General features: G+C 37.4%; 1 protein-coding gene across 5 annotated transcripts in view; it reads left to right on the forward strand.

Moving 5' to 3' along the window:
• The window catches only part of ELFN1 (extracellular leucine rich repeat and fibronectin type III domain containing 1), a 344,736-nt gene extending 326,423 nt beyond the window's left edge, over positions 1-18,313 (forward strand). For 3 of the 5 annotated variants that reach the window (XM_072417760.1, XM_072417762.1, XM_072417759.1), the window contains one exon: positions 12,320-18,313. In XM_072417760.1, the coding sequence (XP_072273861.1) occupies positions 12,705-15,134 (2,430 nt within the window). In that variant the 5' untranslated portion in view covers positions 12,320-12,704 and the 3' untranslated portion in view covers positions 15,135-18,313. Of the gene's footprint in view, positions 1-3,794; positions 3,912-8,312; positions 8,401-12,319 lie in introns of all 5 variants that reach the window. The other 2 variants (XM_072417763.1, XM_072417764.1) reach the window with 2 other exon arrangements.
• The last annotated feature ends 7,609 nt before the right edge of the window (positions 18,314-25,922 follow it).

The raw sequence follows: 25,922 nt of genomic DNA on the forward strand, positions 1-25,922 counted from the left end.
TCCGTTTTTATTATATACAATATTTTATACCGAGTGGCATCATCACTAGGTCTCTGTGGTCCTTTATGCAACCAGATCCTTTCAAAAACCGGAAGCTGTGGTAATGCCCATATGTGATGCTAAGACATGGACCAGAAAAAGTGAGACGAGAAAGGAAAGGTCAAGGTCAGTTATTTTAATCCAGGCTTTTGTGGAACCCCAGGGTTGCTCCAGACGTTTATAGGGGTTCCCCAAACTGTGGCTAATTGGCTTCCCGTTTGATGACACCTGCTTAGTTCTGGGGCCAACACTGCGTGGTAGAGCCAAAGGTGTTATTCTAGCCATCGCTGTAGGGATGGATCCTTTCCTCTGGCCACCAATTTAAGAGGCTTTGTTCCCACTGATACCACTAAATCAGTTGAGTAAGGGTTCTCTGAATCCTGAAAATTAATTTAGTGGTTACTCAGGGGTAAAAAGGTTAAAAAAGGCTGGCCTAGATAATGTTGGTTGATTGGGTGTTAATGGGTGCCAGGTTCTCTACATAAAAGTCATCACTTTGACACCCTTGGCTGTCAGTATTAGGTATTTAACTTAAGTTATAATAAAAATAATAATATTAACAACAGAGCCATATATTTGCAGAAACACAACTCAACCACCTTAAAGTTCAACATCAGGGGTGCTCAATCTCTAATGTCCATACAGTACAGCCTTCCATGTCCCCTCCTAATATCTTGTCCATCCCTATTTTACTTTGACAGAAAATAACGTTGTGCCTCCAGGGGAATATCCATTGTGCAAGGACTATCGCCATGATGTTATCAAGTGGGTCTTAGTAGTATGTCTGCTTGCTACCTCTGTTTTCAGTGTTTCTGTGGTTTGGATGTGTTATGTACATTGTAATGCCATTCCTTAATGGGTCTGATTTATTAAATCTCTCCAAGACTGGAGAAAATACACTTTCATCAGTGACGCGGTTTAATCCAGCAAACCTGTAATGGATCTGGTCCAGGATTAAAAACTTTTGCAAGCAAATAATGTTGAAAAAAATCAATTCCAGGTTTGCTGGACCCAGCTTCACTGGTTAAAGTGTATCCTCTTCAGCCTTGGAGAGCTTTATTAAATCAGGGCCATTGTCACAACTTGTGATGTGTGTATTAGTGGGTTTCACTATTCATTTCACTATACTCTCAGGACATCAGTGAAAGAAGTAATAAAGATCACTGACCTTTTTAGATACATTTTTCCCCTTTGACCAAACCAGTCCTGTTGTAGCACCCTTCCAGACAATTGAATTTATGCAATGTATTGACTAGCAGGGTGCTGTAGGAGTAGTATTATCTTATTATGTCACTACAGACCATTGCTTGTTGTAGCAGAAAAGTAGAGTGTCAGAGTGTCAGAAAAGCAGAGTGTTTCTCCACAGAAAAGTTTTAAATGTGTCAGTATGATAAAAACTTGGTCACTGAGGACATACTCCTGGTTATCTGTAAAGTACTTATTGTGTTCATGTACTTGTTTCACATCAGCATTGACTGTGTTTCTAAAAAAATGTTTCAGGTTCTATTAGTCAAGAAAAGAATTGTGTATCTATGGTCATGTTCCCGGTTGTGTCAGTAAGAAAGTGGTTGTGTCTCTATGGATATGCTTCTGACTGTGTCAGTTTGGTACAGACTGGGCCTGATTTATTAAAACTCTCCAAGACTGCAGAATATAGACTGTCATGGGAGAAGCTTGGTAATCCAGCAAACCTGGAATGGATCTGGTCCAGGATTGAAAACATTTGTCAAATAATAAATTATTTATAATAGATTTAGAGATGTATTCCAGATTTGCTGGAATACCCAGGTTCTCTCTTTATATACTGTCTTCTCCAGTCTCTAATAAATCAGGCCCTTTGTTTCTTTGTTGACACATTCTTTTTTGTTGGTAATAATTCTTTATTTCTTATTTGTTTATTTATGTAATTATCTGGGATGTTCTTTTTTATTCTGTAATAGAATTACAATGTTGTTGGTTGTGCAGTGAAATTGCCCTGTGCACAGAGTTGTCTTAGATGGATATGTAGTTTTAAGTAAGAGACAAATTAAAAATGTAGGGATGTATTTGAAAGATGACAATATTTTTCGATGCTTTTACCACCCTGCCCACTAGGTCCTCTACTTACCTTTACTTGTGGCCCTGCTTGGATTCACACAGTTTTTTCTCTAAAAATAGCACTCACTGCAACCATATTCATTCCTATGGATACCTCATAGGAATATGTTCAGCATATTTACATTTACTTTAAGTGATATGATTTAAAGTTACCCAATATAAGCATCCCCGCCAGTCGAATTCGGCTCAGCTTAGATAAATGTCACTTTTGCTGGACAGCCTGGTACAGGACATAGGAAAAAAGATCTGCAGGCATAAATCTTTGTTTCAGGACTCCTAAAACCAAAACATTCTGTTATTTTTAGTTACTACATTGTATATATGTCACTTTATTTGCTTACTTGCTGAAGGACTTGAACTCTTGTCTGTGCCAGTTATCAGACTATGCGTTTTCTGATTTGCCAGTTTTTACAAAGGCAGCATGGCTTCTAAAGCAGAATATTAGTACTGCATGGAAGATTTTTTTTTCAATTGTCACAATTTGATTTTGTAAATTATAAAAAGGCAAACTGAAAAAAACACTGAAGATCATGAAGTTTTCCTTTAATTTTCTTTTTGAGTTTAAATTTCTTTGCAGTAAGTATTCTGATTTCACTGAACTTTTCTTTTATACATTCCGATTCTTAAATATAAAAATGTCATAGAAACAATTTGCATATAATAGCAATATAGCATAGACACATGAAATGTGAATTAAATAATATTTCCATACAGCAACGGAGTACGAATTTAATATATTTTCCGTATACTGCCAAACCTTCATAAAAATCCATTACAATCACCAGGCAGGTCTGGAATAAAGTCTGCAATGTCAAAACATTTTGATCTTATTCTTGTAAAAACAAGTCCTCATACATATCTTAGAGACACTTGTAGTATCATTAATATGCTTAAATCAATGCAAAATCCTTTGTAGTTAATACCTTCTAGTGTTTGAATGCCAATTAACAGTATTATTATTTAAAATAAACTTTTTTGAAGGAGCTCTCAGTGTGAAAATAGTAAATGTATTTGATATTACACTTTATAGATTTTTTCTATTACTGATCTTTAGCACAAGGAGGTCTCAAGATGGCTCAATTAAGAAACAGTCTTGCAGAGGTTTTTAATTTCTTGACTTAAATGCAGTTTCCACTTTTTTCCATGGCTAGTCCACTACTGTCTAATGTCATTGAAATTGCCAAAACCCAAAAGTTAGTTTTTCAGTGACTGAACCTACTGGCAAGGGATACCCATACCAACTACATGCATAGCATGTTCACAATTGTAAGTTATCTTGCTTGGTATTACCAAGCCCTGCAGCTATGATGGATTTTTTATGTTTTGATTATGAGAAATCAAAGCAGCCAGTAGCAAGACATATTTTAAATCAATGCTAAAATGTTTTGTACCTTGCTGCCTACAATATTTTATTGTGAAATACTATTAAAGTTTTCTATTATGGCAGCTTTCCGAAATTAGGCTTAATACTTATGTTTACTTGAATATAAACAGATCCAAGTATAAGGACGTACTTACTTTTTCCTAAAAAACAGGAAAACTACATTGATTCGAGTATAATCCTTGGGCACAAAATGCAGCCATCACAGCTAACATTAAAAAACCTTTAAAGAGTTAAACCAAAAATAAAAAAATCACACCTACCTTTAATCCCATAGATCCGTTGACCCATCCGGAGGTTTCCTCGATCGGGTCCCGCATCATCCTTGTATCCTCCCTCAGCCCGGTACGGAGCCGCCATCTTCTTTGGCCTTCTTCCTTCTTCTTCTACCAATGTAAATACATAGTCATAGGATACAGGTTAAAGTATTATGTGATTTTGAATTGGTGGAGCCTTTGCTCCTAAATAATCTTTTGTGCATGGATATTGGTCACCATTAGATAGTGCTCTGTCTTCATATAAAGTGTACAATAAACTCTATAATATTAAACTGCACAGCAAGAATTTGTTATACATTTTACATGAGGAAACAATGCCATCTAGTGGAATGACCCCAGTATAAACTATGATCCTTTTTTGTTTCTTTTACTGTTAATTCAGGTTAGAAAAATCTTAGTTTGTATTTACCTATATTATACAGTATGTTTTACATAGTTTTGCTACTTAAAAAAAAAAAAATTAACTCTGTATATTTCATCGAGACACAATCCAGCCCCTGTACAAAGCATTGGTCAGACCGACCTCATCTGGAATATGCAGCCCAGTTTTGGGCCACAGCCACAAAAAAGATTTTATGGAATTGGAGAGAGTCCAGAGAAGGGCAACTAAACTAATAAAAGGAATTGAGTTCAACAAGTACTATAAATTACTTTAAAAAAAAAAAAAAAGCTGGATGCTTTACTAGAAGCACAGAATATAACTGCATGTTAAAGTTTTAAAGTAGAGATAACCGAGATTGTTGATCCAGGGAACATCTGATTGGCTCACGGGATCAGGAAGCAAATTGAACCAGGTCTTTTTGCCTTCCTCTGGATCAACTATGTCTAAAGGTTTTTTATCTGGGATTTTTCCCTAATGGCTGAACTCGATGAAAACTTTTTATAACCTAACTGTGTATCAAAAATGCCCTTCAAGACAGGTGTTTAAAGCAGAACTTTAAATTTTGAGGATTGCAGTGAGCTTGAAAATAATTGAGGTATGCAGGTGAGACTTTTCTTATAACACTGCTGCCTGCAACTGCTTGCCTTCCACAATGCAAGAAAATGTCACCATTTTAATAGAAATTTGTTACAACATATACACACACGATATACCGACTTATCCAGACAAAGCAAAGCATTAAGTGCAGTCATCTACAGCAATGAGAATTTTCATTATTAAGGCCAGGGCAGTACAATAAAGTTGTCACGGATCGCTGCACTTTGCTCATTGAGTAATTTCTAAAATAAACCTGGAAATATTCACAAAATAAAGCCAGTGGACAAATGTTATTGGAGCTGTTCTCTCCCATTAGGATATATGTGTGGGAAATGAAGGATATCTTTAGACCAAAGTTGAAGGTGTTAGGGCTGTTTTTTGGTCAAAGTAAAATTTGAATTGGTAGACATGCACCTAATATTAGATGACCAGAAGAACAGATAGGTTGGTATAATGCCTACATGCATATAATCACCATTTGCAATCTCTTCTTCACTTCACTCATGCCACCATGGATTTGGCCAGGCCAGTTTAGTTCTTAATTCAGGTTAAGAAGTCAGATTTTTAAATTTCCATTATAAATGGTTGCCTATGTGAATGGTAAGTTATATGGCGTGTTATGAGTATTATGTATTTGGGAGAGCGTATTCTTCACACATTTGGAGGACAGCAGAGATAACCGCCAGCACAATGTAAATGTAATTATGGAAGAATAGGTGCTGGGGGAACATCCGCTTCACAGAGGTGATAGCACTCAAATAGGCAGCAATATGCCAGAAGAAACTAGAACACTTCATCATTTAAGTATCTTGTTCTTCATCATGTTCTGTGCCTCATGTAAATACTTTATACCAAAATACTTGAGATTTTAAGTGTTGAGGCTGACACTTTGAGAATGAATGTAGAAAGAGCATGGTACTTTGAGAAAAGAGCAAGTTACTTTGAAGTAAACAGAAATTGTGCATTCCTCCTGTTGAACCAGCAACCCTAACCTTGTTCAACAGCAAAAAATAATATATATGATTCAGTTGTTTTTCTAGGTCCCTCGGTAACATTGTTTTATTACTGATTCTGTCAGTATATCTGTTATTTTTCCACTTCCTTTAACAGGGTGATTATGCTGTTCGCTCTGCAGTGAAATTGCAAGGCAGCATTGTCACCCCGTGGGCATGGTACCCTCGGATGGATATGTAGTTTTGAATATACTTTAAGCAATAAACAAAAAAAAGGCTAATCCTAGCCTATAAAATAATTTATATAGAGATGATCCAAGCAAAACATACCTTATTCTGATTGAAATATAATAAGTTTTTGTTGCACTGATGGAAGAAATTTGACAATGCTGCTATTTTGATCTATTTGTGGCTGTTAATCTTAATTAGTCTACGATGTGGTGCTAAGAGATAACTATTTAGGACTTGTTCTGACTGGCATTACAGAACCACATAGTTATCCACTCCCAGGGGCCTATTTTTAACCCAGTAGTGGTCCTGGATTTTTTTTCTGGACATCTGAGTGCAATTGTGGAGCAGTGATGTTTTCTTGCACAGGAGTCTGAGCTTGTGGACAGGTTAAATGACAGAAGCTAAAGTGGCAGACTAACCTACGTCACTACATAAAGTGGATAACCCCACTAGTACCAGCTGTAGTCATTCTAAATGTAAACATTATAGCATCAGTCCCACCTGGCTGAGTTTGACTAATAAAGATTACCATCCACAAATAAAACCATATATTTCCAAAACAAATTGGCTTTATTTTCCTTCATTTTGGTTACATTCCCACACTCCCACACACACTTCCCGAGCAATTTTGATAACTTTATCAGTAGGTAGCCTTCAATGCAAATAATAGAAAAAGATTCATCAGTTTTTTGCTTTAGTTGGAAAAACATTGATTAAATAAAATTTGGAAAAATTCACTTATCCCTAACCTAATCCATAAAAACAAATACTAACTAATGTAGGAACTCCTTGCCGAGGTATATGTTTTCTTCAAACCCCCTTGGACAGCTTGGTCTCTACATAAATGTGGAACAATATATCAAAAAAAAGAGATCATATATTAAATACTATCATTACAGGTAATAATCAGATACATTTACCAGAATACAATATTTTTCACTCTAGCAGGCCTTTAACATGGGAAGAGTACTTTGATATATGGCTTTGTTTACTGTACAAGCAAGCTGAACACATGCTACTTATTATACCACTCAAAACTTTGACATCTAACCTGTAAAGGTGCAATGCTGTCAAACATATAAACATTATATTTAAACAGATCCAGAAATATATGGGCGACCTGTTGAACAGCTAATGTTTTCCTGCCATTTATCCGGTGCACCTGGTTGCTACTTTATCTATAGAGATATAAAAAGCTGAACAGTCCTTTTATCTGTTTAATGTCTTTGCGAAAACATTCTATATTCTATTATTTCAGCATCATGTTCTCTCTAAAGGAACTTCTGCATCACTGTTATATATAAAAATAGATTAGAAAATGATAAAATACCACATAACAAGAGCTGCGGTTTTAGCCAAATTCAAAAAAGGAATGAATCTGACTAACATTAATAAAAAAAATTTCAATATAATATTTATACTTATGTATTTAATACATTTTCTTCACAAGCAGTAAATTATATATATATATATACATATACTTAAGTATAAATCAAGATTTGTCACAAAGCAGAACTGAACTTAGTGGGTGGTAAGTGTCTGACGAATATAGCACACGCGCGTGTGCAGCTTTCCTCCAGGGCCTGTAATTGCTGCATGCTCAGAAGGTGCAATCTTTGGCACCAGCTCCACAACTGACTTCTGTGAAGTTGGGCGATCTTCTTCATTGGATGACCACTGATGTTGTAACACATCCTGCGCATGATCAGGAAGTACATTGTCCACATGGTTCTACACTACATGATGTGCCATACAGTGTAGAGCCTAAACAACAAGCCATCAGGAGCCAGAGATTTATATTTTGTTTTTATGAAATAAACATTTACATTTCTCTTTTGTCAAATAGTACTAGCTCCTAATGACATTTTGTTTTCTAAGTTATTAAGTTAGGTACACATTAAAAGTGCGAAAAAGAGGTTTATACTCGGGTCACACCACAAGATGGTGCTGTGTCCTTATGTAAAGTGTACAACAAACAAACATCTTGACCATTATTAAATTTTTACACACTTTACAAGGTGACACAGCGCCATCTACTAGTGACCAACTACCATGAACAGAAGTGATTTTTTTTTTTCCTTTTAAGTAAATGTTTTAAACAGAGCATGCTGTGGATGTATTTATCCATGATCATTGTATTGGCATTTCTACTAGTTACTACTTTGAATGTTACAAGTGATTTCCACATTGTCTCTCCTAGGTTTATACTTAAGTCATAGCAGGTTTGTTTTCAAGCATATAATGTATTTTTTATGGACATATGAGCAATGACTTCTCTCTGGAAATTAAAAGAGATCAATGAATTCTGGCTGTCCCAGCATCTCTACCACGTAGTGTTTTTATTTGTGCCGCAGATCATGTTATTACTATATATGCAGGACCATCCAGTGGCTGAAAGTGAATGTCTATAGGAAACCATGGGATACCAGGATGAATCTATTGGTATGTTAATGAGAGAAACTTGCAGTGGTGTACATATGAGAAGGTAATGAAATTCAAAAATGTTGAATATTTTAGATTTTCATAATCTCAGTGGCTGTTGAACCCATGTGGACCCAATAACTAGCCAGTGTTTGAACACATAGGGGGGTATAAATCTTCTTAAATTATAGTAGCATATAATTAGGCAAGCCTAAAAATAATTGTAAAGTTGTCTAAATTTCCTTTTCACCTCTTGATATTTTGCCTGTCCCCTCCTGGCTTCTCCGTATGTAGGGTACTTTTAGATTGCTGCAGGTATGTACTTTTTTTTAAGGGGGGGGGTTATTAGATTTTGTGTTATATTTTAGAATAGACAGGTGAAGATACTTATTTTTTAAAAAGTGTCCATGTTGCAGAAAATACAAAACTTGTATCACCCACAAGCTAATCAGAACCTTTCATTTTCTAACAAGCAATAGACAAATGACTGAAATCTCTCATCTTGCCATAGGCAATGTATCTAATGTTAGAATTCTGCCTTTTTTTAATAAATGAAGCCCAATATATCCTACCCAACTATTGTGTATATATGATTGCATCCTATCTTCATATCCAGATAGTTTATGTACATATTGGATACCATCCACTGTCTTGGCGCCTGACAGTTGATGAATGTACACTGAGCCGTTTCAGGTATATTTAATCATTAATAAAGGTTTTCTGTGCCATCTTAGAGCTGTCTGCTTGAATTATTGCAGGCAAATGAATAGCCTGCGCTTGCCTTAACTTTTGGTGCCTTTTAACGATAAAAAAATATACAAATCCCCTCTCTTTGTGCATGCCTGATTAAACATTTATAATTTGTAATTCATCATTTTAATTTCTGTGTTACTCTGCTTGGGTGAGTCTTCCATTTTGTTTCTAATAGCAAAGCAGCAATTAGGTCAGAGAGTGGAGCTGGCTTTAACCCTCTAAAATCTGCACAGGAATTTCAGTAGTGAATAATCTGCCAAATAAAATGTGACCATGGTTTTAAATCAGATAACAACAGCAAGAATTTATAATGATAAAACCCAAAGGTCAGCCATTAAAAATACAGTTGTGGTTGGGTGACATGACATTGGATAATTTGCATTGGATTGATTTGCATCTTAGCCAGAACTAAAACAGGGTTTCTCTCCCCAGTGCATTGGTGCTCCATCCTGGCTACTACCCAGTATCCAATAGTTTGGGGTATTTCTGTAAAAAAAGGTGGAGGGTATCACAGAAAAGATGAATGCCCCTCCCCCCTAAATGGACAAGACAGGTTCCTTATAAAGCAGATATAAAGTAGGTTCTTGCCATATAGTGCCAGCATACTGCTGGGGATGGGAGGATTGAAGTAAACCCATTGTTTGCCTTAAGTGGGCAAAGAACAACTCTGCTTTTAATAAATCTGGAAAATCAGCAAGATTCTCCAAGGCAAAAAAGTGCTTTGAGACCCACCAGCCCTTCTGGTATGTGTCAACACTGCCATATGGGCAGACCAGTCCTGGCATGACAGCTTACTTTAATTCAATATACTATATTGTGTTCATTCCATTGTGATTACAATTTAAAGTCATGTACAGCCTGTTGTAATTCAGCTTCGACTTTTCCTCTGTCATTCAGCTTTAATAGAGAGACAAATCCATTTCTTGCTGCCTGTGAAAGCAATGATTGTCGCTAGCTGGCTGGCTTCCCATATGGCATGCAACAGATGTCCTCTGAGTATCTGTTTCTCTGCAAAAAAGAAGTATGAAAGAAATATCCTTTGGTCTAAAACAAGGTCTCCACTCCCTAGACATGTCACAGCAATCCAGTAAACTGTGAGATTAGCCTTCTTATGTTTCTCCTTTCTTAATGCTGCCATTCCATTCACACTCTGGAAAGCAAATAACCGTCAAATTGCTTGCTCTAATGAGCTGAAATTAAACTCTACTCCTGATAAAATGTGTTTATTACACGACTGTGTGGCAACAGAAAGTCATTTTGGGTGAGAGAGAAACTTGTATATAAAGTACAAAGACAGAAATGAACTGCCTAAGATTTGTAATGTTGGGGATTAAACACATCAGAGGTCAACTTCAAGGTCATTCTCCTCGCTGCTCATTAACAACATGCTATAAAATGGTATTTTCTTTTAGTACCAGGTGCTAAACTACTCACTATAAGACTGTAAATAGGTAAAAAGTCAAAAGTTGGGAAAGAAAAAGATTATTCTACCATACTTGCTTACAGGTTTGGAGGAATGGCAACCTATTCCATTATTTCCCCATATGTTATTATTGGGCATAGAAGAAAATAATTAAAATAGCTTTTGATGCAATATGTAATAAGGCAATGTCTGTTGTATTGATGCTTCAGAGCAGCTGACCCTGCGTTATTATTCTTTTATATTAGCGTATGCATGTGGCCTTGAAACATCTTTATTATGGTGAGAAACGTCCTGGTAAGAAAGCACCATACAGTTGGCCTGTAAAGGTGTTTAATTGATATCTACCATTTGTTGTCTTCCAGCTTAGTTAAAGGATCGCCCAGACTACATTACCATTGATGAGGGTACTAGTTAGTCCTTATTATAAAAGTCCAAAACAGTGCCATCATAAATAAATGTAATGAACTTAAGGATGACTGTTGATTCAGGGAACATTTGATTGCATCATGGAATCAGGAAGAATTTTTTCCCATGGAACGAATTATACCAAGGTTTTTTTTTTTTTTCGACCTGACTTACTATGTAACTCCAGTAATGTCAAATCTATGCTTGCTGTGGGATTCTTTCCACACTGCAAGGTTTAAAGACTTAAGTCATGGATGGACAGAAATTTAAATCCTATGAAAGAAAAACCAACTCCTATATGTACAAACAGTTTAAATTTCCTCTGTGTATTAAGTTGTTTGCCTTGAGTTTAGCTTTAGATATTAATGTTGTCCCATGGACTTCTTTACCAGAAGCAAACCTGCCAGAATTAAAATAATAAAGCTCCTTTTAGCCAACATGTTTTAAAGTTTGAAGATTCAAATATGTCATGTTATCCTTGGTTAACTAGTGTCTCATTGACTCAGAACGAGTCTGCAGGCGGTAAAGCTGGAAGCCAGTACATTTGTTTAGCTTATTGACTCTTTGCAAGGTACATTCCACTCAAATGTAAAAATCAATCGCTGAGAAGCAAGCACGAGACACAACCCAGTCCTTCATTTTATCAGCATAGCTGTCTCTTGCCACTTCTCCAATACAAAATGTCCTATAGACAAAAAACACAAAAAGCAACTCTTCACTTATCCATCTTTCTGTTTAAAATTTGTTTGAGTTGGACTTGTTACACAAGCAGAAGTAAATTTTATGGAACAAGTTTTAGGAAAGTGCACTTTTGGTGACCCTGTGAGATGTGCTTTAAATTTTGTCTGCTGTGTGCTCACAGAGAACTCATATGAATGTAAATTGAGTGGACTTCTCTGACTGCTTTAAATTGCTATTTGGAATTACTCTTTAAGAAACAAAGCAAGGTCGAGGACGGGTAACCGGAGTGTGAAGCTTTACTATATAAGACTGAAAGTATTATATTATCCAATATAATTATGACGTGGACTGGTAGATTAACCATCATTTTTAATTTTCAAAATGTTACCCACCAGTGCATATTACCTATTGTATAGATGTTAGTAACTTTTTGAACTAACTTTTTTTTTAAAATATAGACTCAATACAATATAGAAGCTGAAGGTTTTATTGTGTGTTACATTATTAGCTTTGGTGTAATTACCTTTATTGCAGGAACTCTGTCAGAATGGTATATATATAATTTGTCATCAGCTAATATCTGTACTGAGAGTTTTCTCTTAGTTTTCAGCCAGAATGTTTTGAAAGATAAAAAGAAACAATATTAAATATATAATCATATCTGCATTGTTTTTTTAGGAAGACGTCTGGAGCACTGTGAAATCTTTAACTGCCTGGAAGAATACATCTTGATGATGGACCTCCAATGGCTAAACAAGATGGGCCTGCAAACTTCAGAATAATTTCTTAGAGAAAAACCAGCAACAGTCTTTGGGGACTCCAGATTCAGACTTCAATATGCACAAGGAATTTGCTTCCAACACACCTACAGAGTAGACTGTTCGACTCATCCCAAGTCTTCCTCTGGCAAGAACTGGAATTAACGCTCAATGTTAAGAACATTTTATATTGTACAGATGCGGAGAAAAGTGAAAAAAGGGGACATCACTTTCATTTTATAATTTACTTTATTCCACAAATCTAGAACATACCAAGGAGCATTGCTTCTGGAGCATAATTCACAATGGCAGGTCAAAAAGGAATAGAAATTCCAGCACTCTGTTTATGGATGTTTGTTCTGTTTGCCCTTTTATATACGGGCCAAGTACAAGCAGACTGCTGGCTAATCGAAGGGGACAAAGGTTTTGTTTGGCTAGCTATTTGCAGTCAAAACCAGCCACCCTATGAGTCTATACCACAGCACATTAACAGCACCATTGTGGACCTTCGGCTTAACGAGAATAAAATTAAGAGTGTCCACTACTCATCACTAAGCCGTTTTGGCAACCTGACGTACCTCAACCTCACCAAGAATGAGGTGTCTTACATTGAAGATGGAGCTTTTGCAGGTCAGTTCAATCTGCAGGTTCTCCAGCTTGGCTACAATAGATTAAGAAATTTGACAGAGGGAATTCTTAGGGGGCTGGGCAAGTTGGAGTATCTCTACCTCCAAGCGAACCTCATCGAAACTGTGACTCCTAATGCCTTCTGGGAGTGCCCAAATATTATGAACATTGACTTGTCAATGAATCGGATCCAGAGACTGGATAGTAACACCTTTGCAGGTCTCAGTAAGTTAACTGTGTGTGAGCTGTACAGTAATCCTTTCTATTGCTCATGTGAGCTTCTGGGCTTCCTAAAGTGGTTGGACATATTCACAAATATGACACGTACCTTTGACCGCATGCAGTGCGATTCCCCTCCGGACTACAGTGGTTACTTTTTGTTGGGTCAAGGAAGATCTAACTACCGCAATGCTCTTGGCATGCTGTCCGCTCTGTGCAAAGACGGTTCATATACAATGATGCCACATTTGACATCTCAAAGGTACCAAGCCACCACTGGCCCTCCTGAAAGCCCTTGCTCTGAAGAAGAGTGTTTTTCTGGAGATGGGACTACACCCCTAATTAATGTCTACACTCCTCCTGCCAATTCCAAAGTCAGTCTCAGTGTTAATTTAAACACAGAAACGCATTCCGATGCAGTTTTAGTTGCCGAAATCCCATACCCTTACAGCAAGATGTACATCCTGGTTCAATACAATAATAGCTTCTTTACTGACATTCGGAACCTGAAGTCAGAAAAAGAATCCATTAAGTTGGATGGGTTAAAACCCAATACAAATTACACTTACTGTGTTGCATCTATTCGCAACTCTCTCAGGTTCAACCACACCTGCATAGCCTTCTATACACGCAGCCATACCAAACAAGAACATGTGCCTACGCCTTCCACCGCCACTCACTATATCATGACTATCCTTGGCTGCCTGTTTGGTATGGTCATCATTCTGGGGATCGTCTATTACTGCCTGCGCAAAAGGCGCCAAAAAGAGGAAAAGCACAAAAAGGCCGGTAGTATTATGAAGAAAACAATTATTGAACTGAAATATGGTCCTGAAATGGAGACCCCCAGTATCAGCCAGTTGTCTCAAGGTCAGATGATGGGTCCAGAGACAATGTCACGCATTCCCTACTTGCCATCAGTGGGGGAAGTGGAGCAATACAAACTTATAGAAACCAGTGAGACACCTAAGGCTACAAAAGGGAACTACATGGAAGTACGAACTGGTGAACAGCCTGAGAGAAGGGATTGTGAATTGTCAATGCCCCCAGACACACAGAGTTCTGTGGCAGAGATATCCACCATTGCTAAAGAAGTGGACAAAGTTAACCAGATTATTAATAACTGTATAGATGCTTTGAAATCAGAAACCACTTCATTTCAAGGGGTGAAGTCTGGAGCTGTGTCTACAGCAGAGCCCCAGCTAGTATTAATATCAGAACAGATACCAAGCAAACATGGTTTTCTCTCCCCAGTGTATAAAGAAAGCTACGGTCACCCCTTACAGAGGCATCATAGCATGGAAGGACCACAAAAACGCTCTAGCACATCTTCCAGTGGATCTATCCGCAGCCCCAGATCCTTTCGGTCTGAAGGATCGGCACACAAATCTGAAACAAAATACATTGAGAAGACTTCCCCAACTGCTGACACCATCCTCACTGTGACTCCAGCTGCTGCCATATTGAGAGCAGAAGCTGAAAAGATTCGCCAATACACAGAGCATCGGCACTCCTACCCAGGCTCACATCAGTCTGAGCAACAGCAGCAACAGCAGCAGCAACAACAGCCTCTTCCTCAGCATGAAAACATGGGAGTGCGTAAAACTTCTATATTGGAACCTTTAACCCGGCCCAGACCCAGGGAACTGGCCTATTCCCAACTTTCACCTCACTACCACAACCTAAGCTACTCTTCAAGTCCAGAATATTCATGCAAGCCCTCCCACAGCATCTGGGAGCGTTTCAAACTCCACCGCAAGCGCCACAAAGAGGAAGAGTACATGGCAGCCGGCCACGCTCTGCGCAAAAAGGTCCAGTTTGCCAAAGATGAGGATCTTCATGATATCTTAGACTACTGGAAGGGTGTCTCTGCCCAGCACAAGTCCTGAGTCCTCACCTCTTCCCTTTGCCTCCAGCTACCCGTGACTTCATTTTTTCTTTTACAATTCCTAACCCTGCCCCGGCCAGAGAGCCCAGCAGAGCATTGTGGGTACAGCCCTCTGTAGGGCTCTAGTGGAAAAGAGGTTAACAGGACCAAAATCAAACTAGCAGCAGCTAATTTTTACTCTAAACTGTCTTAATGAACGGAAAGAAAAATATATATATACATATATATATCATAATATGAAAATAAAAGGCCTGAAATAAACATAACTCACTTAAGGTGAGTGTATGCACCAAATCAGAGAAGACTATATATACACTAAAACTGTGAAGAGGAATTACATTTTTTAAACAAAAGTATAAAAAACATCAACAAAAAAAAGACTTAAAGAGTGTGCTAGAGGGAGTGGTCTGAACTGTACGCCTAATCGCATGTATTTTCATATTCCGCCTTGCGTGGTTTGACTCGTGTGGAATTTCGTTCCTTCCCTTCATCTGCAGGACAAAACAAAAAAGAATACATGAAATAACACCGACAAGACTGGAACATTACTCTTTTTGTTTACGTTAATTTTAATTTCAACTGAGTCTTCCAGTGCAGACTTTGAGGAGGCTCTCATTGACACCTACAGCTGCATTTGAAACTGTGATCACTATTACACTGTACAGATACAAATTTCTATATTTGCAATGATTGCTGTAAAGAGAGAGAGAGAAAATAAATATGAAAATAAATATATATATATAAATATACTTATAGCTTAACTCTTTGGCAGCCTGCAGAACTTGAGGCTTCTTGACAGTCACTGCTAAAGGGTTAAAAATTACCCTGTTTGTATCAGGTTTTAACCATGGGTTTTAGAAACAAAAAAAATGGTTTTTTTTATTATTTCACTTTATTTTGTTTAAAAAAAAAATATAAGAATTCTATGTTTGTTGTTTTCAGGGTTGGTTTCATTATCTCTTTGCTGAATGGCTGTTTTCTGAAAGAGGTAAACTGCAATGAGAAATAGATGACACTCTTATAAAAATGAGTTGGTATTCTTGTGTGTTCTTTGATTTTTTAAGAAAACAAAAACCGTGGGAGTTTCGTCAATTAAAAATGAAGCAAATGGAATCATTGGATTGCAGCTGATCTCATACACATTACTGATTTTCCATGCCTTGCGTATCATTGTGGCAGAGGAGAAGGGGTTTAGACTAGTTACAAACTTGAAGTAAAGCTCAGTGGTTTATCGCACACAACAACTTCACTCCACCAAATGGGAGCTATTGGGAACCATTTTGCCCTGGCATTTGTACACGCTTTCATTTGTTGTGTGGTTCCTAAAAGGGACATGTCCGTCTTGCCACATTCTTGCTCTACCTACGCTAATGCAAGGGTGTGCAAATGTGTTGACCTGAGATGTGGATTGCTGCTCCTGGTCACATAACAACAGTTTGCTTTGTGCCTGGAGTGGTCAACTGCACAGTTTTGGACTGCACATCTGAAAGAGGCCTTACTTTCTTATATAAGAGCTGCCTCCTTCATGACTAGTGATCTGCTTACTAGTGGGGTTGTGGTCAGGAAGCAGAGATCCACAAAAGTAATTAAACAGAAGCAGGGAGATGCTTGCACTGCAGGTTCTCTGGTACAGCTTACTCTCCAGCAAGAAGAGCAGTGAGTAGCACAGTGCTCACATGGCCAAACCTTATTCCAAATCTCTGGGACTAACAGTGCATTATTATTTTTAGGAAGAATTTGAGGACAAAAGATAGATATTTCACAAAACTGCTAAGGCACAAATGTTAAATTTCTAGATGCTGCATACAGGATAGCACATCTTTACTTTCTGAGTTCAGGTCCAACTTAGCTTGCACTTTAAGGCATTTTTACACGTCTGTAATAAAAATGCTATACAGTGTCTGTGTAGCATGTTTCAGAAAATTATAGCATCATTTTGTGCATGTTTGTGCATTGAAGCATTTTTATTTGTGTTTTTCTTTCTCACGTGTTTATTCTTTCTGTTGTAAAAAAGAAGAGATTTTCCAATCCTTGCGTTCACTAAAAATATACAACTACAAGTACATGTGTTTGTGACCACTTTAATGTATTCCTTGGGGAATTAGCATGATTACATGACAGCAGGTGGAGTGCTTTATAATAATCATTGCACAGTAGTTTAAAATTCATCCATTGACAAAAACATAATGATGATCGGTTTAGTCGAGATGAGTTGACTTTCCACACTACAAGAGTCATTTTCTGTTCTAAACTAGGAAACAGTAGAAGCAGAATAGCTGTAATATCACTGAATCTTTTGAGCATAGGACCTGATTTAATAAAGCTCTCTAAGATTATCATACAAAAACCTGATTGATTCAACAAAGCTGGAATGGATTTCCTAAAAAATTGTCATTAGTTGCCAAACGTCTGCAAATCATTCCAGGTTTGCTGGATCACCCAGGTTCTCCCATGATAGTCAATTTTCTCCAGTCTTGAGGAGCTTTAACAATAATTTTGATTACGTCTCCATGTCATTAGTATCAAGGTAAAATAAATCCAGCCTGTAAAAGAAGGGGCAGACTTACCTTTCCTGTGGCCCTTGGCTTTAAAATTCTACGGTGTTGCAGATCTTTGGTCAATGCAGGTATTGCTATCTGTGTTGGCTATCTTCTAGCCCTGCTGTACACCATAGTTTATCTCAATGGCCCCTATATTCTGTAGTGTTGTAAAACTGGCAATAGGAACCACGATTAGCTTAGGGAGAGCAGATACAATGGTGTTTTAGGACACAGGCTGCCATAAAGGTAAGTGATAACCAGGTGTAGTTTACATTAGAAAGGAGCATTTTTTTGGAGCTTTTGGATGGAGCTGGTGAACCTAATTTTTGTTAGGTTTGAAATGCTGTTTTTTTGCGACTATACCCATCAGTAACTGTATGAGGTAGAAAAAAAAATATTTTTAATTTAATAAGTATATCTTTATCTTTTACTGGTTTCAAAAATGCATACCTTACCTTGGCTTTTTTCAATGTTATTACATGATGTGTGTATGTATATTTATGTAACACGTGTAAAGAAAAATGTATTGATAGTAAGGCCTTAATATGTATGTATATTTTGTACATTAAAGGTAATATTAGGAATTGCTTTTTGAAATAAATAAAAGATAATGGATTTTCCTACGATGATAAATGTGGAAATGTTTTTTTTTCTATCTCACACAGCAACTGGTGGGTAAAGTTATCTAATCAGAAGTCCCAATAAAGTGTGTGTAAACTCTATTGTATTATAACTTTATGTTATTCTCTTGTTTCCTTTTGTTTTGTTATATATATTCTCTATTCAATAAGTTCAAGGAACATCTGTTTATCATGCCAGCTGATCCTGAACTACTTGTTGCTGATTTTTATTCTTATATATTTTCAAAAATTAGCTGCACATTGTTAATGAGATCAGTGCGTTAGCTTCCTCACTCCAGAACTGAAGATGTATCACTGACATGATATTCAAGTAACATAAAACATGAAAACAATTGCAGCCACCACAAATAAACACTGCAAGCTGCAATATATTGCATTTTTTGTGGGTTTATGTCCATTGAAATTTGATAAACAAAATAACATCATAAGACCAATAAAATAAATTATTCAAAATGAAGCCTTTGCTAGGGATGATGATGAAAGCCCCATAGTTTTTATTAATGGAACCTACTCATATTTTTGATGTTGTAGAAAATACATAGTTGGGTTGTAAAGCAAAGTTTGTCCTTGACAAAGGTTGTAAATTGTCCATGATTCTGCAATTCCTATTTCAAAAGAAGTGATCCTCCATTATGCAACAAGTTGACGCGATCATGTTCTAGGGCCACTCACTAGGCATCACGTTTTAGTTGTGAGGCCACCTCGAACTTGATGCTGTCAGTAAGACAATCCTGAAGGCCAGTACCATTCTATAAAAACCCCTACAGTTGCCTGTTCTACTTTTTTTTTCCCTTTTCACTAATTGCAGCATCCATTGATCCATTAAGCATTTTACGTTTACTTTCACTATGTTCTGATTCCTTCCTTCAACCCCTATATTACTACTGTTTCCCAAAAGTTAAAGGATTGAATGGCTGAAACAAAGTCTCCTAACACTCATAAATTCCAGCACTGTAATGGGCAGTAGGTAGGAGACATGAGTCTCTGGATAGGGCAGTATAAAAGCAGGAAAACAACCTTTAAGATTCTTTTTTGCTTCTATGGCTCTTTCCAACAGATGGTAGCAGCCAAACCAAGACATTACAATGCCAACTCTGACCACTACTTTCTATAACTGAATGCAAAGCATTTACATTGTTGTACAGGTAGGTATGTACAGAAATCACTAAGAACTACTGTTAATGGGTTACAATCAGTATGTGCTTCTCTACACAAACCAAGGTGAATACATTGCAAAAGCAATACATTATAAACACCTCTTAAACACAAACCTGTTATATTTGTCCGTAGCCAATCTCTGCAGGTGATTGTTGGTGGCAAGCAGCCATGGGGGTTGACAATCTTGGAGTGGTAAAACCTCCATTCAGCACAGCATGCAAAGATCTACCATGATGGAAATTGGCAGTTGTAGCTGGAAATACAAGAAGGGATAAACCTTTACACTGGTTTGCTTGTCCTCCCTTCCTCCCCGGGGATTTTCATCCTACTTTGAACCCCTGCTATGCATTACATTTACAGAGCTGCTGAGTAGTTTCCTGGCTATCACTACTCAGTAATATGGTCAGTTTCATCAGAATGAGACAGGACAGGAAATAACAATTCTTGAAATGGGTTACGCATGGTATCTAGGCACCAGCTGTTTTCTGGTAATATGGCTTTAATATATGACTTGCCAGCACTTACCATCGGCACTTTTTGTCTTTTTACCCAGGACACTATCTCTAATCTGGTTCTGAAAACTTCAAGGTAAGGTCAGAGTGTTAAAATTGCTCTTATCTCATGTCAGTATTACCGCTTATTTGGTGAGCATGTAGTCTGTGTTTTTCAAATTGTACCTGAACCCCAAATCAAAATGGTGATGGATCTCATCTTTTCAGTCTTAATAGATGCATTGGTCCCCTTTTTACTTGGTGGCTTTGCCACCGGCACCAAGAAGACAATGTTTATTTCCTGTTCTATAGAGGAGCAGCCTTGTCACCATAAGCAACTCTCCTGATTTGGAATACAACTAAAGATTAGTGGAACTGAGATATTTGTTTTCCTAAAAACTGACCACCAACATGTTGAGTCTCTGAACAAGGTGGGAATATGTCCAATCAAAATCAAGTACAACTCGTAAAACATAGTGTCAAAGCTGCCCCTCAGAATTGCTAGGAGGATCAGGTTGGCTGGTGAAAATCAGTCCTTAGTGGAAAAAAATATAAAATAAAATGTGACTTTTCCCTAAATTGAAGGTAATATATGGGGAAAAAATGGGAAAATTGATAAAGCTGGTAGGGTTAATATGCATCAGAATGTACTCTACTAGATTCCCGTTACTTTAATCCACAGTAGGATTTTGCACCAAGCCAATCATAAATATGACTTTAAATCTGACATTTTTGTTTGTTCAGTAATTCATAAATTTCACTGGGGAAAACCCATTGTATAGTTTGAGTTTGTTTGTATGGCCTGAGTTTGACACCCCTGACTTAGGGCATTCCATTCATGCTGTTTGAATAATTTTGTACTAGCGTATAGCAATAGTGCAGTATAGTCCCAAAACTATATAAAAGAATAGTTTTCCATTGCATTTTGAAAAAGAAAGAACATTACAGATTTACATAATTAAAGCACTTAGTATTTGAATTATAGTGATTCACAGAAGATAGCTTGGGACACTGATAACATTAGATACATGAACTTACAAGGGTGCTGCATTTTTATTAGGACCAGCAGATATTTTTCTGTACTTTCAGCAAATGTACATGCAACCTGTAAAATACAAACTAATGCAGCCACAGTATACAACAACTACGGTACCTAAATGACTTATTCTTGGGTTTAGGTACATTTGTGGGTCCTATAGCCATCATCAAGGTTAAACCATAGAGGTTAATTTGAATGCAATGTGGTCCTCCACAGGTTTAGTAGCGCCACAGCTATCTTTCTTGCTTCACTAGGCTCACATAATTGATATGTCTCATACAACAGCCTCCAGACATGCTGTGTTTATAATTGAAAATAATGATCAAGTGGTGAAGGTAAAGCAGGTACACAAATACCCACAGGCCCCTATCACAAATAAAGACTTGTTTACACCACAGCATGCATGGAACTTACAATGTGTGCATTAGTGTGATTTGTAACACTTGCTGTAATGCATTGTTAACATGCATTGGATTCTTTTTTTTTCTTTTATTCAGCAAAATGTATATGCTTTAGATGTGCTATATGCTTTAGATGTGGTGTGCACCACATTGAAATGCATTACATCTCATCCATGCATTGTGAGGAATTTCAGCAGGTTAGAAGGCAGGCACTCAAATGCAACATGTATTTTTTCGTTTTCCTTTTTTTAAGGCCACCAGTGCAGCATGTTGATGTCAACTAAAGCCATACAGCAAACTGATTTGTTATTGCATTGGGAATCAAAGCTCAACTCAGCCCAATGAAGCTTGTGTGAATGATCCCTACATTTATTCCATGATAGCCCAAATCCAAGCAAAAAGTTTTTTTGGACAATGTCGGAAAACCTTTACAGATTTTTCTTGCAATCCCCACACATCTTACAATCTTGCTGTTTGGTAGACAGATGGAAAAAAATATATTTTAATATATCAAATAATAAATATATTGAATCCAGAAGTAGGCACGCAAAAGCATATTTCAAAGTTCAGAAAATAGAATTATCCATATTTTAAATGTTCCAAAAAATATGATAAAAATACTATAAACACACTGCCTGGCCAAAAAAAGTCAGGAAGCCTAAAGGGGGAGTGTTATGTTCTGGTGTTGTTTCAGCTAGTCAAGTTTAAGTTCAGCAATGTTATGAACGAATGATCAGTTTTTTCCACAATTGTACTTTTTCTTCCCTGATGGCACAGGTATGTTCCAAGATGATGAATGCCAGGATTATTCATTCTCAAATGGTGAAAATGTATTTCAGGGAGAGTGAGACACATGGATTGGCAGCCATTGACCTGCACCCCATTGGGAATTATAATCAACACAATAATCAACACAATCTTGGTATTTCCTGGGCAGAAATAAATGTGACATTGCATAAGTTTATCAAAATGATACCACAGCGAATGTGTTCCATAATCAAAGAGAAAGGTGGTCCAACTAAACATTAGAGTGCCTGACTTTTATTTGACCACCCAGTACATTAATATTGAGAGTGGCTGCAGTAATTGTGAGGATACTGATACATTGCAAAGCTCAGTATTCCTCCTCTAACCTGTTCACTACCAAGGTCTCTGAGGTTACAGTGGGCCACATGACTAAAAGAGAACTGTCTGTGTTACCCTACGTGCTACCCTAGCCCTTACTTTCCCACTTTTACTAAAATATCAAATGATGCACCCGATTGGTCACAATGATGGAAATTATAATCACTTTTTTCAGTCACTGACAAACAGGGTCCTTTGAGATGAAGCTAACACAAACCACAATGACTGTTATGAGGTTTCTATGAGGAAACTTAGCACAAGCGTAGTACAGCTGGCGACAGGAGACGCAGACAGAGTCATTATGAATTCTCCAGTTGGGAGCAGTCAGGAAGCCTGAAGTGTTCTTATGGGAGACACGTTTTAAAGCTTCTAAAGTAATTTACCGTGTGACTGCTTGGAGGTGTCAGAAGCATCCTCCCTCTCTACAAGATTCTTGTAGGGAGCTGACTGTGAACCTTTGCCAAATTATTACAATAAATATCATTTCACATGAGAAGGCCTGAGCCATTGCATGACTAGAGTCACCTAAGGCTGCACACACACAACTGGCCATTGCTTGCTGTTTTTACACAAGACATTTCCAGAAAACTTACAATGGGAAAGCTACCTGGGCTGCTATACAGGTAGTCCCCGGGTTACATACGAGATAGGGACTGTAGGTTTGTTCTTAAGTTGATTTGTATATAATTTAGAACAGGTACAGATGTTTGTCTCAACATATTATTAGGCAGCATTGTGTCGGTTACTGTATAAAATCCTCACTGTGAATTATTCACAAACAAAGCTAAAAAAAACTTTATGAAGCCTATACATTCATTAACTTCTGCAGCAAGCTGTGCTTTGATATGCAAAAAGAAACAACTGCAGAGTTTGTCATGGTCATTAAAGACTTACAAAGGGTTGCAGAACAGCAAAAGATTTCTTCTGCAAGTCATGCAAACCTCCCTCCTCCCGTCCTGCACATGAACGAGCAGGAAAGTCCCATTCGTATCTAGGAGTCGTCCATATATCGGATGTCCTTAACTCGGGGACTATCTGTATTCATCTTTGTTCTGAAAATGATAGCTTCCTTGGTCCATACTTCAGTAACTCTTGCTCCTGAAAAAAGCATTAGGAGCCAAAACAAATTTTGCCATTGTGTTAGGTTATAGCAATGCACCCAATGTTATGTTAGCACACCTAATGTACCATGAATTTTGAATGGCCGAGTGCACTACAGAAATGCAGGTCTGACGAGCCGCTTTGCAATGCCTCACTACTATAATACCGCACTATCATGCATTGTGGTTGTGTTGTAAAAAATGATACATGTCCATTTTCTTTCATTTTATAGTGCCTTTCCCTTTTTTTTGAGCGGTCTTAATGGAACATATGTTAACATCACTCAATGCCCATTCATTAACACAATGCACCAAGATGCCAAGATATGAATAGAGCCGGTATGCAGCAGTGTTTGTAAAAGAAAACAAACATCGAAAGCTCTTGTTATAACCCTATGGTTTCTACATTGCACTGTGTTACAAAAATTTGTATATTTCATTGTAAATACAGCTGTGTTCCCACTATTTAAAATAATTATACTTTTGAATAGCATGTTAAGAAATGTATAGAAACCCATAAGGTTAAGTGAGGCATAAATTATTTTTGCACCATTCCTTTAAATCTTTCATGTATTTAATTATCATAGCACCATTGACCTAAAGGTCCAGAATCGTTAGTATAATTATTTAGATTGCTGTCATCAGCTACTTCAGTTCTTGCTCTGCAAAGCAAAGAGACCTTTTACTCACAGTTGATTAATATTATATAGTACTGTACATTATTAGAGCTTCTAAGAGGAAAAGAGTGTGTCTTTGTAAAGACTCAAGTCCCTAATGTAAATGAATACAGTTATACCCATCTGTCCTATTGTCTGTATCACCGAGATCTTTGTTAAGTACCACGGCAAAAAAAAAATCTTCTGCTACAATACACCTAAAGGTGTGTCAGATTCCTGGTTGTTGGCGGAGCACTGTAGTTCCTCATGCTGACCTCTACATCAGTGATTTTCAACCACTGTGCCGCGGCACACTAGTGTGCCATGAGAGATCTTTAGGTGTACCGTGGGAAATTATCTAATTACCATTGTCGAGTGTCTGTGCTGTAGTGACTGGCAGAGTAATGTAATACTCTTCCATGTCAGTGGGTGGCAGTAGGTAACAGTTTTCTTGTTTATTCTTAGAGACAAAAGAATTAGCTACAGAGTGTCATTTTGTAACATTTTTGATTTGTGGTGTGCCGCAGGATTTTTTCAATGTAAAAAAATGTGCCGTGGCTCAAAAAAAGTTGAAAAACACTGCTCTACATCACTTCTATGCTATATGCTAAGTTAGCAAAAGGAACCACAGAGCTCAGAGGGGTACCAGGCATCCAACACATTTGGAAATGCATAAATATAATTTTAAATTACTAATACCTAAACCCATTTATTTTTTTTTTTTTCCAAAAGCAGCATTTTACTCAATGGGACAGATATTAAAGTCACTCACTGGTGCCATGTCTGGTTGTGGGGACCAGTAATCCACCTATTATGTTTGTGCCTCCCCCCCTCCCATATCATCATGTCATCTGCACGTCTAGGTTCTAAGAGTAGGGCACCAGTGGACAGGCAATACGAATTGTCATGAGCACTCGAAAATGACCTTCCCACTATGGAATGTGGGGAGGGGGTGCATACCTGGAGCAAACCTTTAAACCACTCTGCCAAGGTAATTAGGTTTAGGAGTGTATATCCAATTGAAAAGCATAAGACTAGTTAAAGCGGAACTAAACCTAAAAAGTAAAAAGTGTGAGCTTGGTATTGCAGAATGGACATGATATGTCTTTCCTGCAATATAACAAACTTACCTGCCTTTTCACAATCTTTTTTTTTAAGTGTACATTTAGCTGCATATACACAGCTCATTGTACTATCCTCAATCAAGACGGCCGAGGATCACAAAGCTGGAAAAGGTCTTTGGGAGGAAAGAAAAAAAAGAGGTAAATTTAGATTGATTAGATTGGGAACAAATACGTCGTCAGCCTCCTAATAATGATGTAAATTGATAGAAACCACTTAATTTGGTTAATGTGCCTAAGCCCTTAATGTCCGAGTAGGGACAACTTATGAGAAAATGTAGGGACAGAACAGTAGGCTTCTTGTGGCACAGAAAAACTTTTAGGCATTGTATGAAATTAAAAAATCACTTTTAATAAATATACAAGAATTATAAAAAACATTAAAAATGGGGGTAACAGAGGTTAATACACTGTACCCTTCAACAAAGTTTTTACAAACGTGTATCAGTAAGCAGTAAGTGATTTTTTAATTTCATACAATACCTAAAAGTTTTTCTGTGCCACAAGTAGCCTACAG

This window comes from Pyxicephalus adspersus, chromosome 7, assembly GCF_032062135.1.
Source record: "Pyxicephalus adspersus chromosome 7, UCB_Pads_2.0, whole genome shotgun sequence".
In the NCBI taxonomy this organism is placed as follows: Eukaryota; Metazoa; Chordata; class Amphibia; order Anura; family Pyxicephalidae; genus Pyxicephalus; species Pyxicephalus adspersus.